Source organism: Oncorhynchus masou, chromosome 18, assembly GCF_036934945.1.
Source record: "Oncorhynchus masou masou isolate Uvic2021 chromosome 18, UVic_Omas_1.1, whole genome shotgun sequence".
NCBI classification, from domain to species: Eukaryota; Metazoa; Chordata; class Actinopteri; order Salmoniformes; family Salmonidae; genus Oncorhynchus; species Oncorhynchus masou.
In genome coordinates this window covers 675,597-693,631 of record NC_088229.1, presented here as the reverse complement: position 1 = coordinate 693,631, position 18,035 = coordinate 675,597, and the positions used below count along the sequence as shown (strand labels likewise).

Here is an 18,035-nt window from a genome sequence, read left to right as displayed (position 1 = left end):
ACTGGGTGGCTGATCCCTCCTGGTGACCCTGTTCGAGTCATGTCCAACCGGGTCATCAGGGTGGATCAGCCAATTGTGAAGAACATTTACAACTTTAAAATGGAGATAGTCTTCATGACGCTGCCCATGATGTCACAGAAGCTATGACATCACATATACAAAGATGAGTCCTCAATCTCTGTGCTCTTTACCAATGCCATCCTGCAGCCACCACCTGTATAGTGGGGGGCTCTATTGTCAACCAATTATCAATTATTATTATTTTTGGACCCATGTGAACGTGACCATATACATGACTGAAACCAAAACCAACTTTGCTGCAATTAATGTGGATATTTAAAACTTAACAAATTGATTGTAAAATGTACACATATATTTTCAGTTTGAGTGTGATGGGTGTTGGAGACATGTTTATTTCATCATTATAAAGAGACACTTTTATAAACAATGGCAACACTGCCATAGTGCTCTGAGCTTTGCTGTTGGAAAACCACATCTGTGTCTGATTTTCAGCTGTAGTAGATGCTTTCGCCTCAAACAAGTCCAATGTATTATGTTAGGTTTGTCAAATATTCAGATTGAACAAATACTCTTTGATTTTAGAGGGAATGTGTGTTGGTTTAGTTATGTAGTGGTAAACTGATGAAGTAACACTCCCTATACTTTCAATACATTTTTCTGCAAAAGGTGGGTAAACTGTAGAGCAAAACATTATACCAAATAACGTGGCACATCACTTTAATTGATCCTAATTGTCTGTAGGAAAGGTGAGTGTGACAAAATAGTCCTTCAATGTCTTTCATGATTCACTGATGTCCAAACTCACCTGCCCAAGTCATTACTCCTAACAGCATTCCTACAATACAGACATCAGAAATTAACAAAAGGCAGTACTTTATTGGTGGCATTGTTTCAATCACAGTAATATATATGTAATCAATAGAGATCAGAGATGACTGAACCGAGGATAACAGTACAACAGGAAGGATCAGGTGAGAGAGATGGAGAACGGGAGAGAAACAGAGAGAGATGGAGAACGGGAGAGAAACAGAGATGGAGAACGGGAGAGAAACAGAGAGAGATGGACAACGGAAGAGAAACGGAGTGCAATAGAGAGAGAGATTGAGGGCACAAAGTGAAAGGATTTGTGATTAGGACCCGTAGTTTTTCCTGGCTGTATAAGTCAGTTCCTGCTAAGCTGCCAGAGGATCAGAACCACATTTCACTTCTCTACTACTCATAGTTCTGCTGTTACCATGAGAACCACACTTCTCTACTACTCATAGTTCTGCTGTTACCATGAGAACCACACTTCTCTACTACTCATAGTTCTGCTGTTACCATGAGAACCACACTTCTCTACTACTCATAGTTCTGCTGTTACCATGAGAACCACACTTCTCTACTACTCATAGTTCTGCTGTTACCATGAGAACCACACTTCTCTACTACTCATAGTTCTGCTGTTACCATGAGAACCACACTTCTCTACTACTCATAGTTCTGTTGTTACCGTGAGAACCACACTTCTCTACTACTCATAGTTCTGCTGTTACCGTGGGGACAGAGGTGAGTGTCATGTGACTTCATAACACGGGAGGGAACTGGACGGTTGATAAAATGCCTGTAAAACACAACATTGGCTCTATGGACATTCCCGTTGAATTGGTTTCAAACATGAAGCAAAGAACAATGTTTTCTCAACGTTGCCTGTATGTTGACTGAATGATTTTTGAGGTGCATAGCAGGATACTCCTTGCAATTATCACATTGGTGACCACTGGTTTATCAGACAGCAGGTTGGACTGCACACACTATGAGGCACAGGTGTGTGTGTGTGAATCTAGTTTCCTGTTTGTGTGTGTGTGAATCCAGTTTCCTGTTTGTGTGTGTGTGAATCTAGTTTCCTGTGTGTGTGTGTGTGTGAATCTAGTTTCCTGTTTGTGTGTGTGTGAATCTAGTTTCCTGTTTGTGTGTGTGTGAATCCAGTTTCCTGTTTGTGTGTGTGTGAATCTAGTTTCCTGTTTGTGTGTGTGTGAATCTAGTTTCCTGTTTGTGTGTGTGTGAATCTAGTTTCCTGTTTGTGTGTGTGTGAATCTAGTTTCCTGTTTGTGTGTGTGTGTGTGAATCTAGTTTCCTGTTTGTGTGTGTGTGAATCTAGTTTCCTGTTTGTGTCTGTGTGTGTGAATCTAGTTTCCTGTGTGTGTGTGGTGTGTGTGTGAATCTAGTTTCCTGTGTGTGTGTGTGTGAATCTAGTTTCCTGTTTGTGTGTGTGTGAATCTAGTTTCCTGTGTGTGTGTGGTGTGTGTGTGAATCTAGTTTCCTGTTTGTGTGTGTGTGTGAATCTAGTTTCCTGTTTGTGTGTGTGTGTGAATCTAGTTTCCTGTTTGTGTGTGTGTGTGTATACAGTCAGTCTCTTTGTCCACTCCATATTGAGTTGGTACCCTGAGGTTAGGGTAGGGTCAGGTGTGGAGGCCGGGCTGGAGCCTGGGGCTCAGGTAGTGGTCTGTACCCTCTGGTGGAGAGCCTCAGCCTTGGTCCGCAGGCTACGAAACTCCTCCTGGATGGAATCTGTCAGGGCCTTCCTCATCTCCATCTGTGTGATGGAGTAGAACCAAAAATGTGATCATATTACTGCAGTGCTAGCCTCCCTACACTGGCTTCCTGTCAAAGCAAGGGCTGATTTCAAGGTTTTACTGCTAACCTACAAAGCATTACATGGGCTTGTTCCTACCTATCTCTCTGATTTGGTCCTGCCTAACATACCTACACGTACGCTACGGTCACAAGACGCAGGCCTCCTAATTGTCCCTAGAATTTCTAAGCAAACAGCTGGAGGCAGGGATTTCTCCTATAGAGCTCCATTTTTATGGAACGGTCTGCCTACCCATGTCAGAGACACAAACTCGGTCTCAACCTTTAAGTCCTTACTGAAGACTCATCTCTTCATGGAAGTCTCTCTAATATGCTCAGACATTTGTCAGGAGGTTAGGAAGTGCAGCTCAGTTTCCACCTCATTTTGTGGGCAGTGAGCACATAGCCTGTCTTCTCTTGAGAGCCATGTCTGCCTACGGCGGCCTTTCTCAATAGCAAGGCTACGCTCACTGAGTCTGTACATAGTCAAAGCTTTCCATAAGTTTGGGTCAGTCACAGTGGTCAGGTATTCTGCCGCTGTGTATTCTCTGTGTAGGGCCAACTAGCATTCTAGTTTGCTCTGTTTGTTGTTAATTCTTTCCAATGTGTCAAGTAATTATCTTTTTGTTTTCTCATGGTTTGGGTCTAATTGTGTTGCTGTCCTGGGGCTCTGTGTTGCTGGCTGAGGGGAATCTCTCTGTAGGTCGGGGCTTTACTAAAGAAGGTTTAGGAATCACTTCCTTTTAGTTTGTTTTAGAATTTAACGTTTATTTTCTGGATTTTGCTAATTAACGGGCAAAATTCGTACTAATTCTACTCTGCACTATTGGTGGTTTTGTGTTTGTGTAACTTCACAGTCCTATTTGGGGTTTTGTGTTGTACACTGGGAATGTTTTTGCGGAATTCTGCATGCAAAATCTACATTTGGTGTTTGTCCCATTTTGTGAGTTCTTGGTTGGTATTTTCATTTACTATGGATCCCCATTAGTTCCTGTCAAGGCAGCAGCTACTCTTCCTGGGGTTTATTATGGATCCCCATTAGTTCCTGTCAAGGCAGCAGCTACTCTTCCTGGGGTTTATTTTGGATCCCCATTAGTTCCTGCCAAGGCAGCAGCTACTCTTCCTGGGGTTTATTATGGATCCCCATTAGTTCCTGCCAAGGCAGCAGCTACTCTTCCTGGGGTTTATTATGGATCCCCATTAGTTCCTGTCAAGCCAGCAGCTACTCTTCCTGCGGTTTATTATGGATCCCCATCAGCAGCTACTCTTCCTGGGGTTTATTATGGATCCCCATCAGTCCCTGCCAAGGCAGCAGCTACTCTTTCTGGGACCCAGCAACATTAAGGCAGTTATACAATTTTAAAAACATTACATTCACAACAGATTTCACAACACATTAAGTGTGTGCCCTCAGGCCCCAACTCCACTATCATATATCTACAGAACTAAATCCATGTGTACGTGTGTATAGGGTGTATGTTATTGTGACTATGTTTTTGTTACTTCACAGTCCCCGCTCTTCCACAAGGTGTATTTTTATCTGTTGAAATGGTGAGCGGACTCCACACCTCACAACATAAAGGTCAATGGGTTCTATAACTGATTCAGGTATTTTCAGCCAGATCCTAATTAGTATGTTGAACTTCAGTTCCTTTTGATGGCATGGAAGGCCCTTCGTCTCTCAGATCATTCACAACTGTGTGGAAGTCACCTGTGGCGCTGATGTGCTCAAACTGAGGGGCTTAGGGCTTTAAACTTACTCATGGGGCGGCAGGTAGCCTAGTAGCCTAGTGGTTAGAGTGTAGAGGAGGCAGGTAGCCTAGTGGTTAGAGTGTAGGGGCGGCAGGTAGCCTAGTGGTTAGAGTGTAGAGGAGGCAGGTAGCCTAGTGGTTAGAGTGTAGAGGCGGCAGGGTAGCCTAGTGGTTAGAGTGTAGAGGAGGCAGGGTAGCCTAGTGGTTAGAGTGTAGAGGTGGCAGGGTAGCCTAGTGGTTAGAGTGTAGAGGCGGCAGGGTAGCCTAGTGGTTAGAGTGTAGGGGCGGCAGGTAGCCTAGTGGTGAGAGTGTAGAGGAGGCAGGGTAGCCTAGTGGTTAGAGTGTAGAGGTGGCAGGGTAGCCTAGTGGTTAGAGTGTAGAGGAGGCAGGGTAGCCTAGTGGTTAGAGTGTAGAGGTGGCAGGGTAGCCTAGTGGTTAGAGTGTAGAGGCGGCAGGGTAGCCTAGTGGTTAGAGTGTAGGGGCGGCAGGTAGCCTAGTGGTGAGAGTGTAGAGGTGGCAGGTAGCCTAGTGGTTAGAGTGTAGGGGCGGCAGGTAGCCTAGTGGTTAGAGTGTAGAGGTGGCAGGTAGCCTAGTGGTTAGAGTGTAGAGGTGGCAGGTAGCCTAGTGGTTAGAGTGTAGAGGTGGCAGGGTAGCCTAGTGGTTAGAGTGTAGGGGCGGCAGGTAGCCTAGTGGTTAGAGTGTAGGGGCGGCAGGTAGCCTAGTGGTTAGAGTGTAGGGGCGGCAGGTAGCCTAGTGGTTAGAGTGTAGGGGCAGGAACCGAAATCGAATCCCTGAGCTGACAAGGTAAAAATCTGTTGTTCTGCCCCTGAACGAGGCAGTTAACCCGCTGTTCCCCGGTAGGCCATTACTGAAAATATGAAATATGAACTGACTTGCCTAGTTAAATAAAGGTTACATTTAAAAAACAAATTTAAACTTACTCTTTAAAGTTGTAACAGTAGAATCCACAAGGTGATATTTCTATATTGGGTAGTACATCGTCAGTTCCTCATGTCAGTCATTACAGACCTTAAAGATATGTATAACTTCTCAGAAAATGTCCAGATCAACATGCCAGCTACCGTTTTTATAGTTAGTTTTTTTTAACCTAACCTAATTTTTTGTCACTCAAATATCACAAACACACATTTAAACATGGCAAAATATATATAATTGCAAGAAAATTTGGTTTGGTTTGTTTGTCAGATTCGGATGTACAGGGTGAATACGTGGTCTGTTGTAGGGTATTTTTTAAGTCATTTAAGCACAAATTCTTATTTTCAATGACGGCCTAGGAACAGTGGGTTAACTGGTCTAGGAACAGTGGGTTAACTGGTCTAGGAACAGTGGGTTAACTGGCCTAGGAACAGTGGGTAAACTGGCCTAGGAACAGTGGGTTAACTGCCTTGTTCAGGGGCAGAGCGACAGATTTGTACCTTGTCAGCTCAGGGATGGGAACTTGCAATCTTTCGGTTACTAGTCCAACGCTCTAACCACTAGGCTACCTGCCTCTAACCACTAGGCTACCTGCCTCTAACCACTAGGCTACCTGCCTCTAGCCACTAGTCTACCTGCCTCTAGCCACTAGGCTACCTGCCTCTAGCCACTAGGCTACCTGCCGGTTACTAGTCCAACGCTCTAACCACTAGGCTACCTGCCTCTAACCACTAGGCTACCTGCCTCTAACCACTAGGCTACCTGCCTCTAACCACTAGGCTACCTGCTGGTTACTTGTCCAACGCTCTAACCACTAGGCTACCTGCCTCTAACCACTAGGCTACCTGCCTCTAACCACTAGGCTACCTGCCTCTAACCACTAGGCTACCTGCCTCTAACCACTAGGCTACCTGCTGGTTACTAGTCCAACGCTCTAACCACTAGGCTACCTGCCTCTAACCACTAGGCTACCTGCTGGTAACTAGTCCAATGCTCTAACCACGAGGCTACCTGCTGGTTACTAGTCCAACGCTCTAACCACCAGGCTACCTGCTGGTTACTAGTCCAACACTCTAACCACTAGGCTACCTGCTGGTTACTAGTCCAATGCTCTAACCACTAGGCTACCTGACGCCCCTACGCTCTAACCACTAGGCTACCTGCCTCTAACCACTAGGCTACCTGCCTCTAACCACTAGGCTACCTGCCTCTAACCACTAGGCTACCTGCTGGTTACTTGTCCAACGCTCTAACCACTAGGCTACCTGCCTCTAACCACTAGGCTACCTGCCTCTAACCACTAGGCTACCTGCCTCTAACCACTAGGCTACCTGCCTCTAACCACTAGGCTACCTGCTGGTTACTAGTCCAACGCTCTAACCACTAGGCTACCTGCCTCTAACCACTAGGCTACCTGCTGGTTACTAGTCCAACGCTCTAACCACTAGGTTACCTGCCTCTAACCACTAGGCTACCTGCTGGTAACTAGTCCAATGCTCTAACCACGAGGCTACCTGCTGGTTACTAGTCCAACGCTCTAACCACCAGGCTACCTGCTGGTTACTAGTCCAACACTCTAACCACTAGGCTACCTGCTGGTTACTAGTCCAATGCTCTAACCACTAGGCTACCTGCCTCTAACCACTAGGCTACCTGCCGGTTACTAGTCCAACGCTCTAACCACTAGGCTACCTGCCTCTAACCACTAGGCTACCTGCCGGTTACTAGTCCAACGCTCTAACCACCAGGCTACCTGCTGGTTACTAGTCCAACGCTCTAACCACTAGGCTATCTGCCAGTTACTAGTCCAACTCTCTAACCACTAGGCTACCTGACGCCCCTACGCTCTAACCACTAGGCTACCTGACGCCCCTACGCTCTAACCACTAGGCTACCTGCCGGTTACTAGTCCAACTCTCTAACCACTAGGCTACCTGCTGGTTACTAGTCCAACTCTCTAACCACTAGGCTACCTGCTGGTTACTAGTCCAACTCTCTAACCACTACGTTACCTGACGCCCCTACGCTCTAACCACTAGGCTACCTGCCGGTTACTAGTCCAACGCTCTAAATCTGCCGGTTACTAGTCCAACTCTCTAACCACTAGGCTAACTGCTGGTTACTAGTCCAACGCTCTAACCACCAGGCTACCTGCATCTAACCACTAGGCTACATGCCGGTTACTAGTCCAACGCTCTAACCACTAGGCTACCTGCTGGTTACTAGTCCAACGCTCTAACCACTAGGCTACCTGCCGGTTACTAGTCCAACTCTCTAACCACTAGGCTACCTGACGCCCCTACGCTCTAACCACTAGGCTACCTGCCGGTTACTAGTCCAACGCTCTAACCACCAGGCTACCTGCATCTAACCACTAGGCTACCTGCCGGTTACTAGTCCAACGCTCTAACCACTAGGCTACCTGACGCCCCTACGCTCTAACCACTAGGCTACCTGCGGTTACTAGTCCAACGCTCTAACCACCAGGCTACCTGCCGGTTACTAGTCCAACGCTCTAACCACTAGGCTACCTGCCTCTAACCACTAGGCTACCTGCCTCTATCCACTAGGCTACCTGCTGGTTACTGACCCAACGCTCTAACCACTAGGCTACCTGCTGGTTACTGACCCAACGCCCTAACCACTAGGCTACCTGCTGGTTACTGGCCCAACACTCTAACCACTAGGCTACCTGACGCCCCAACGCTCTAACCACTAGGCTACCTGCTGGTTACTAGTCCAACGCTCTAACCACCAGGCTACCTGCCGCCCATTTTGGTAAAAAGCCAATTTGACATTTACTCACTGAGGAAATGTAGGAGTCTGCTGTTAAAGAGGATTTACCCAAGGTTGCTGTTGATGCATATCCCAGAGTAGGTATTGGGGTTGAATGTCTCCACTTTTGTGGATTGGTGCGATCAGTCCTTGTTTCTAAATATTGGGGAAGATGCCAGAGCGAACATCACATTTGATTTGCCTGCTGGTGGGCAAAGGAAGTTCTCACACTCCTAGATGTTTTCCACATGGTTGTGTTACCGGCTGAATTTAAAATGGATTCCAAAGAAAACAGAAACACGACACTGGCTTACACACAATACCCCATAATGTCAAAGTGGAATTATGTTTTATGAAATGTTTTGAAATTAATTAGAAATGAAAAGCTGAAATGTTTTAAATATTCAACCCCTTTATTTTGGAAAACCTAAATAAGTTCAGGAGTAAAAATGTACTTAACAAGTCACATAATAAGTTGCGTGGATTTACTCTGTGTGTAATAATAGACGCACCGTCACATTCCCCATCAAAATCTGTCAATTTAATCTAGAGAGATATCTTTTGGGGATTCGTCTCAATCCACGCACTTCCGCATCTGCTGTGAAAGGTGACATAGTTAGAGACGACGTCTGTAGCGTCCGAACGGTTTGACCTACAAACTATTATGACCCATGACCTTTCTATGGAAAGGGGAACACGGTGGTTTTCTCTGGTTTGCTCTACGACAGGACTCATCTGAAGGTAACCAGTTTTTAAAAAGCAAATGGAAATATGAAGGTTGTTTTGTGTCAACTCAAATATATGGGGTTAAATATGTGTAGATTTACTTCAGAATGTTGTCTTTGGATGTATCATTTACTGTCCTTATCACCATTAATAATGAGTTCTTCAATGTAGTAATATTTAAATGCCAAAATTCTATATTTTATCAAATCATTGTTGTTTATTTTTCATACCTAAAGGTGTCCTAACATTCTAAATCAAATGGCTAAATGATCCATAGTATGACCGTCTTAAAACATGTCAGTTTAGCACCACCCCTCCACCAACGTCTTAGACTCTAAAGAATCAACAGGGGTTCTTAAAAGTAACCTCGTCCCACACATACAATTATCTGTAAGGTCCCTCAGTCGAGCATGGAATTTAAGGCACAGATTCGAGCACAAAGATCAGGGGGGTTTCCAAAGCCTCGCAAAGAAGGGGACCTATTGGTAGATGGGTAAAAATGTAAAAAGCAGACAGAATATTCCTTTGAACATGTTGAAGTTATTAATTAAACCCAGTCACTACAAAGACACAAGCGTCCTTCCTAACCCAGTTGCTGGAGAGGAAGGAAACCACTCAGGGATTTCACCATGAGGCCAATGGTGACTTTAAAACAGTTACAGAGTTAAATGGCTGTGATAGGAGAAAACTGTGGATGGTTCAACAACATTGTAGTTAATCCACAATACTAACCTAATTGACAGAGTGAACATTTCTTTAGATTTTTTATTTAAGTAAGCAAGCCAGTTAAGAACAAATTCTTATTTACAATGATGGCCTACCAAAAGGCCTCCTGCGGGGATGGGGGCTCGGTGTAAAAATAAATTAAATAGAAATATACGACAAAAAACACATCACGACAAGAGAGACAACACTACATAAAGAGAGACAACACTACATAAAGAGAGACAACACTACATAAAGAGACAACACTACATAAAGAGAGACAACACAACACTACATAAAGAGAGACCACAACACTACATAAAGAGAGACAACACTACATAAAGAGAGACAACACTACATAAAGAGAGACCACAACACTACATAAAGAGAGACAACACTACATAAAGAGAGACAACACTACATAAAGAGAGACAACACAACACTACATAAAGAGAGACAACACGACATAAAGAGAGACAACACTACATAAAGAGAGACAACACTACATAAAGAGAGACCACAACATAAAGAGAGACCACAACACTACATAAAGAGAGACAACACTACATAATGAGACAACACTACATAAAGAGAGACACCACAACACTACATAGAGACAACACAACACTACATAAAGAGAGCCAACACAACATAAAGAGAGACAACACTACACTACATAAAGAGAGACAACACTACATAAAGAGAGACAACACAACATAAAGAGAGACAACACTACACTACATAAAGAGAGACAACACTACACTACATAAAGAGAGACAACACTACATAAAGAGAGACAACACTACATAAAGAGAGACAACACTACATAAAGAGAGACAACACTACATAAAGAGAGACAACACTACATAAAGAGAGACAACACTACATAAAGAGAGACCACACTACATAAAGAGAGACAACACTACATAAAGAGAGACAACACTACACTACATAAAGAGAGACAACACTACATAAAGAGAGACCACACTACATAAAGAGAGACAACACTACATAAAGAGAGACAACACTACATAATGAGAGACAACACTACATAAAGAGAGACAACACTACATAAAGAGAGACAACACTACATAAAGAGAGACAACACTACATAAAGAGAGACCACACTACATAAAGAGAGACAACACTACATAAAGAGAGACAACACTACACTACATAAAGAGAGACAACACTACATAAAGAGAGACCACACTACATAAAGAGAGACAACACTACATAAAGAGAGACAACACTACATAATGAGAGACAACACTACATAAAGAGAGACAACACAACACTACATAAAGAGAGACAACACTACATAATGAGAGACAACACTACATAAAGAGAGACAACACAACACTACATAAAGAGAGACAACACTACATAAAGAGACAACACTACATAAAGAGAGACCACAACACTACATAAAGAGAGACAACACTACATAAAGAGAGACAACACTACATAATGAGAGACAACACTACATAAAGAGAGACAACACAACACTACATAAAGAGAGACAACACTACATAAAGAGACAACACTACATAAAGAGAGACAACACTACATAAAGAGAGACAACACGACATAAAGAGAGACAACACTACATAAAGAGAGACAACACTACATAAAGAGAGACAACACTACATAAAGAGAGACACCACAACACTACATAAAGAGAGACCACAACACTACATAAAGAGAGACAACACTACATAGAGACAACACAACACTACATAGAGACAACACTACATAAAGAGAGACTACACTACATAAAGAGAGACCACAACATAAAGAGAGACCACAACACTACATAAAGAGACAACACTACATAAAGAGAGACCACAACACTACATAAAGAGAGACAACACTACATAATGAGACAACACTACATAAAGAGAGACACCACAACACTACATAGAGACAACACAACACTACATAAAGAGAGCCAACACAACATAAAGAGAGACAACACTACACTACATAAAGAGAGACAACACTACATAAAGAGAGACAACACTACATAAAGAGAGACAACACTACATAAAGAGAGACAACACTACACTACATAAAGAGAGACAACACTACACTACATAAAGAGAGACAACACTACATAAAGAGAGACAACACTACATAAAGAGAGACAACACTACATAAAGAGAGACAACACTACATAAAGAGAGACAACACTACATAAAGAGAGACAACACTACATAAAGAGAGACCACACTACATAAAGAGAGACCACACTACATAAAGAGAGACAACACTACATAAAGAGAGACAACACTACACTACATAATGAGAGACAACACTACATAAAGAGACAACACTACATAAAGAGAGACCACAACACTACATAAAGAGAGACAACACTACATAAAGAGAGACAACACTACATAATGAGAGACAACACTACATAAAGAGAGACAACACAACACTACATAAAGAGAGACAACACTACATAAAGAGAGACCACAACACTACATAAAGAGAGACAACACTACATAAAGAGAGACAACACTACATAATGAGAGACAACACTACATAAAGAGAGACAACACAACACTACATAAAGAGAGACAACACTACATAATGAGAGACAACACTACATAAAGAGAGACAACACAACACTACATAAAGAGAGACAACACTACATAAAGAGACAACACTACATAAAGAGAGACCACAACACTACATAAAGAGAGACAACACTACATAAAGAGAGACAACACTACATAATGAGAGACAACACTACATAAAGAGAGACAACACAACACTACATAAAGAGAGACAACACTACATAAAGAGACAACACTACATAAAGAGAGACAACACTACATAAAGAGAGACAACACGACATAAAGAGAGACAACACTACATAAAGAGAGACAACACTACATAAAGAGAGACAACACTACATAAAGAGAGACACCACAACACTACATAAAGAGAGACCACAACACTACATAAAGAGAGACAACACTACATAGAGACAACACAACACTACATAGAGACAACACTACATAAAGAGAGACTACACTACATAAAGAGAGACCACAACATAAAGAGAGACCACAACACTACATAAAGAGACAACACTACATAAAGAGAGACCACAACACTACATAAAGAGAGACAACACTACATAATGAGACAACACTACATAAAGAGAGACACCACAACACTACATAGAGACAACACAACACTACATAAAGAGAGCCAACACAACATAGAGACAACACTACACTACATAAAGAGAGACAACACTACATAAAGAGAGACAACACTACATAAAGAGAGACAACACTACACTACATAAAGAGAGACAACACTACACTACATAAAGAGAGACAACACTACATAAAGAGAGACAACACAACACTACATAAAGAGAGACAACACAACACTACATAAAGAGACAACACTACACTACATAAAGAGAGACACCACAACACTACATAATGAGAGACCTAAGACAACATAGCAACACAACATGACAACAACATGGTAGCAACACAACATGACAACAACATGGTAGCAACACAACATGACAACAACATGGTAGCAACACAACATGACAACAACATGGTAGCAACACAACATGACAACAACATGGTAGCAACACAACATGTCAGCAACATGGTAGCAACACAACATGACAACAACATGGTAGCAACACAACATGACAACAACATGGTAGCAAGACAACATGGCAGCAACCTGGTAGCAACACAACATGACAACAACATGGTGGCAACACAACATGACAACAACATGGTAGCAACACAACATGGCAGCAGCACAACATGTCAACAACATGGTAGCAATACAACATGGCAGCAGCACAACATGACAACAACATGGTAGCAGCACAACATGTCAACAACATGGAAGCAACACAATATGGCAGCAGCACAGCACAACATGGTAGCAGCACAAAACAGGGTACAAACATTATTGGGCACAGACAACAGCCACAACTGTCAGTAAGAGTCTTTGGATGAAGAGATTGAGATAAAACTGTCCAGTTTGAGTGTTTGTTGCTGCAGCGAACTGAAAAGAGGAGCGACCAGGGATGTGTGTGCTTCGGGGACCTTTAACAGAATGTGACTGGCAGAACGTGTGTTGTATGTGGAGGATGAGGGCTGCAGTAGATGTCTCAGATAGGGGGTAGTGAGGCCTAAGAGGGTTTTATAAATAAGCATCAACCAGTGGGTCTTGCGACAGGTATACAGAGATGACCAGTTTACAGAGGAGTATAGAGTGCAGTGATGTGTCCTATAACGAGCATTTGTGGCAAATCTGATGGCCGAATGGTAAAGAATATCTAGCCACTCGAGGGGCACCCTTACCTGCCGATCTATAAATGATGTCTCCATAATCTAGCATGGGTTGGACGGTCATCTGAATCAGGGTTAGTTTGGCAGCTGGTGTGAAAGAGGAGCGATTTCTGATAGAGGAAACCAAGTCTAGATTTAACTTTACCCTGCAGCTTTAATATGTGCTGAGAGAAGGACAGTGTACCGTCTAGCCATACTCCCAAGTACTTGTATGAGGTGAGTACCTCAAGCTCTAAACCCTCAGAGGTAATAATCACACCTGTGGGGAGAGGGGCATTCTTCTTACCAAACCTTTGTTTTGGAGGTGTTCAGAACAAGGTTAAGGGCAGAGAAAGCTTGTTGGACACTAAAAAAGCTTTGCTGTAGAGCATTTAACACAAAATCCGGGGAGGGGCCAGCTGAGTATAAGACTGTATCATCAGTGTGTACTGTCTTTAGTCCCCCCCCAGTGTGTACTGTCATTACTCCTATCCCAGTGTGTACTGTCTTTAGTCCCCCCCCAGTGTGTACTGCCTTTAGTCCACACCCAGTGTGTACTGTACTGTCTTTAGTCCTAACCCAGTGTGTACTGTCTTTAGTCCCCCCCCAGTGTGTACTGTCTTTAGTCCACCCCCAGTGTGTACTGTCTTTAGTCCCCCCCCAGTGTGTACTGTCTTTAGTCCCCCCAATGTGTGTACTGTCTTTAGTCCCCCCCAATGTGTACTGTCTTTAGTCCTACTCCAGTGTGTACTGTCTTTAGTCCCCCCAGTGTGTACTGTCTTTAGTCCCACCCCAGTGTGTACTGTCTTTAGTCCCCCCCCAGTGTGTACTGTCTTTAGTCCCACCCCCGTGTATACTGTCTTTAGTCCCCCCCAGTGTGTACTGTCTTTAATCCCCCCAGTGTGTACTGTCTTTAGTCCCCCCCAGTGTGTACTGTCTTTAGTCCCCCCAGTGAGTACTGTCTTTAGTCCTACCCCAGTGTGTACTGTCTTTAGTCCTACCCCAGTGTGTACTGTACTGTCTTTAGTCCTACCCCAGTGTGTACTGTCTTTAGTCCCCCCCAGTGTGTACTGTCTTTAGTCCCACCCCAGTGTGTACTGTCTTTAGTCCCACCCCAGTGTGTACTGTCTTTAGTCCCACCCCAGTGTGTACTGTCTTTAGTCCCACCCCAGTGTGTACTGTCATTAGTCCCACCCCAGTGTGTACTGTCTTTAGTCCCACCCCAGTGTGTACTGTCTTTAGTCCCACCCCAGTGTGTACTGTCTTTAGTCCCACCCCCGTGTATACTGTCTTTAGTCCCCCCAGTGTGTACTGTCTTTAGTCCCCCCCAGTGTGTACTGTCTTTAGTCCCCCCAGTGTGTACTGTCTTTATTCCCCCCAGTGTGTACTGTCTTTAGTCCCACCCCAGTGTGTACTGTCTTTAGTCCCACCCCAGTGTGTACTGTCTTTAGTCCCACCCACGTATATACTGTCTTTAGTCCCCCCAGTGTGTACTGTCTTTAGTCCCCCCAGTGTGTACTGTCTTTAGTCACCCCCAGTGTGTACTGTCTTTAGTCCCCCCCAGTGTGTACTGTCATTACTCCTATCCCAGTGTGTACTGTCTTTAGTCCCCCTCAGTGTGTACTGTCTTTAGTCCCACCCACGTGTATACTGTCTTTAGTCCCCCCCAGTGTGTACTGTCTTTAGTCCCCCCCAGTGTGTACTGTCATTACTCCTATCCCAGTGTGTACTGTCTTTAGTCCCCCCTCAGTGTGTACTGTCTTTAGTCCCACCCACGTGTATACTGTCTTTAGTCCCCCCAGTGTGTACTGTCTTTAGTCCCCCCAGTGTGTACTGTACTGTCTTTAGTCCCCACCAGTGTGTACTGTACTGTCTTTAGTCCCCCCAGTGTGTACTGTCTTTAGTCCCCCCCCAGTGTGTACTGTCTTTAGTCCCCCCCAGTGTGTACTGTCTTTAGTCCCCCCCAGTGTGTACTGTCATTACTCCTATCCCAGTGTGTACTGTCTTTAGTCCCCCCTCAGTGTGTACTGCCTTTAGTCCACACCCAGTGTGTACTGTACTGTCTTTAGTCCTACCCCAGTGTGTACTGTCTTTAGTCCCCCCCCAGTGTGTACTGTCTTTAGTCCCCCCCCAGTGTGTACTGTCTTTAGTCCCCCCCCAGTGTGTACTGTCTTTAGTCCCCCGCCAGTGTGTACTGTCTTTAGTCCCCCACAGTGTGTACTGTCTTTAGTCCCACCCCAGTGTATACTGTGTTTAATCCCACCCCAGTGTGTACTGTCTTTAGTCCCCCCCAGTGTGTACTGTCTTTAGTCCCCCCCCCCCAGTGTGTACTGTCGTTAGTCCCACCCCCGTGTATACTGTCTTTAGTCCCCCCAGTGTGTACTGTCTTTAGTCGCACCCCAGTGTGTACTGTCTTTAGTCCCCCCCCAGTGTGTACTGTCTTTAGTCCCACCCCAGTGTGTACTGTGTTTAGTCCTACCCCAGTGTGTACTGTCTTTAGTCCCCCCAGTGTGTACTGTCTTTAGTCCCACCCCCGTGTATACTGTCTTTAGTCCCCCCAGTGTGTACTGTCTTTAATCCCCCCAGTGTGTACTGTCTTTAGTCCTAACCCAGTGTGTACTGTCTTTAGTCCCCCCCAGTGTGTACTGTCTTTAGTCCCCCCAGTGAGTACTGTCTTTAGTCCTACCCCAGTGTGTACTGTCTTTAGTCCTACCCCAGTGTGTACTGTACTGTCTTTAGTCCTACCCCAGTGTGTACTGTCTTTAGTCCCACCCCAGTGTGTACTGTCTTTAGTCCCACCCAAGTGTGTACTGTCTTTAGTCCCACCCCAGTGTGTACTGTCTTTAGTCCCACCCCAGTGTGTACTGTCTTTAGTCCCACCCCAGTGTGTACTGTCTTTAGTCCCACCCCAGTGTGTACTGTACTGTCTTTAGTCCTACCCCAGTGTGTACTGTCTTTAGCCCCCCCCCAGTGTGTACTGTCTTTAGTCCCACCCCAGTTTGTACTGTCTTTAGTCCCACCCCAGTGTGTACTGTCTTTAGTCCCACCCCAGTGTGTACTGTCTTTAGTCCCACCCCAGTGTGTACTGTCTTTAGTCCCACCCCAGTGTGTACTGTCTTTAGTCCCACCCCAGTGTGTACTGTCATTAGTCCCACCCCAGTGTGTACTGTCTTTAGTCCCACCCCAGTGTGTACTGTCTTTAGTCCCACCCCAGTGTGTACTGTCTTTAGTCCCACCCCAGTGTGTACTGTCTTTAGTCCCACCCCAGTGTGTACTGTCTTTAGTCCCACCCCAGTGTGTACTGTCTTTAGTCCCACCCCCGTGTATACTGTCTTTAGTCCCCCCCAGTGTGTACTGTCTTTAGTCCCCCCCCAGTGTGTACTGTCTTTAGTCCCCCCCAGTGTGTACTGTCTTTATTCCCCCCCAGTGTGTACTGTCTTTAGTCCCACCCCAGTGTATACTGTGTTTAGTCCTACCCCAGTGTGTACTGTCTTTAGTCCCCCCCAGTGTGTACTGTCTTTAGTCCCACCCACGTGTATACTGTCTTTAGTCCCCCCAGTGTGTACTGTCTTTAGTCCCCCCAGTGTGTACTGTACTGTCTTTAGTCCCCCCAGTGTGTACTGTACTGTCTTTAGTCCCCCCCCAGTGTGTACTGTCTTTAGTCCCACCCCAGTGTATACTGTGTTTAGTCCTACCCCAGTGTGTACTGTCTTTAGTCCCCCCCAGTGTGTACTGTCTTTAGTCCCACCCACGTGTATACTGTCTTTAGTCCCCCCAGTGTGTACTGTCATTAGTCCCCCCAGTGTGTACTGTCTTTAGTCCCCCCCAGTGTGTACTGTCATTACTCCTATCCCAGTGTGTACTGTCTTTAGTCCCCCCCAGTGTGTACTGCCTTTAGTCCACACCCAGTGTGTACTGTACTGTCTTTAGTCCTACCCCAGTGTGTACTGTCTTTAGTCCCCCCCCAGTGTGTACTGTCTTTAGTCCACCCCCAGTGTGTACTGTCTTTAGTCCCCCCCCAGTGTGTACTGTCTTTAGTCCCCCCAATGTGTGTACTGTCTTTAGTCCCCCCCCCCGTGTGTACTGTCTTTAGTCCCCCCCCCCAGTGTGTACTGTCTTTAGTCCCACCCCAGTGTGTACTGTCTTTAGTCCCCCCCCAGTGTGTACTGTCTTTAGTCCCACC

General features: G+C 44.8%; 1 protein-coding gene across 3 annotated transcripts in view; it reads right to left on the bottom strand.

Annotated features, from left to right (window-relative positions):
- Positions 1–873: 873 nt before the first annotated feature.
- tafazzin (tafazzin, phospholipid-lysophospholipid transacylase) overlaps positions 874–18,035 on the bottom strand; it is a 78,447-nt gene continuing 61,285 nt past the window's right edge. For all 3 annotated transcript variants that reach the window (XM_064921961.1, XM_064921963.1, XM_064921962.1), the window contains one exon: positions 874–2,596. In XM_064921961.1, the coding sequence (XP_064778033.1) occupies positions 2,495–2,596 (102 nt within the window). In that variant the 3' untranslated portion in view covers positions 874–2,494. The remainder of the gene's footprint in view (positions 2,597–18,035) is intronic.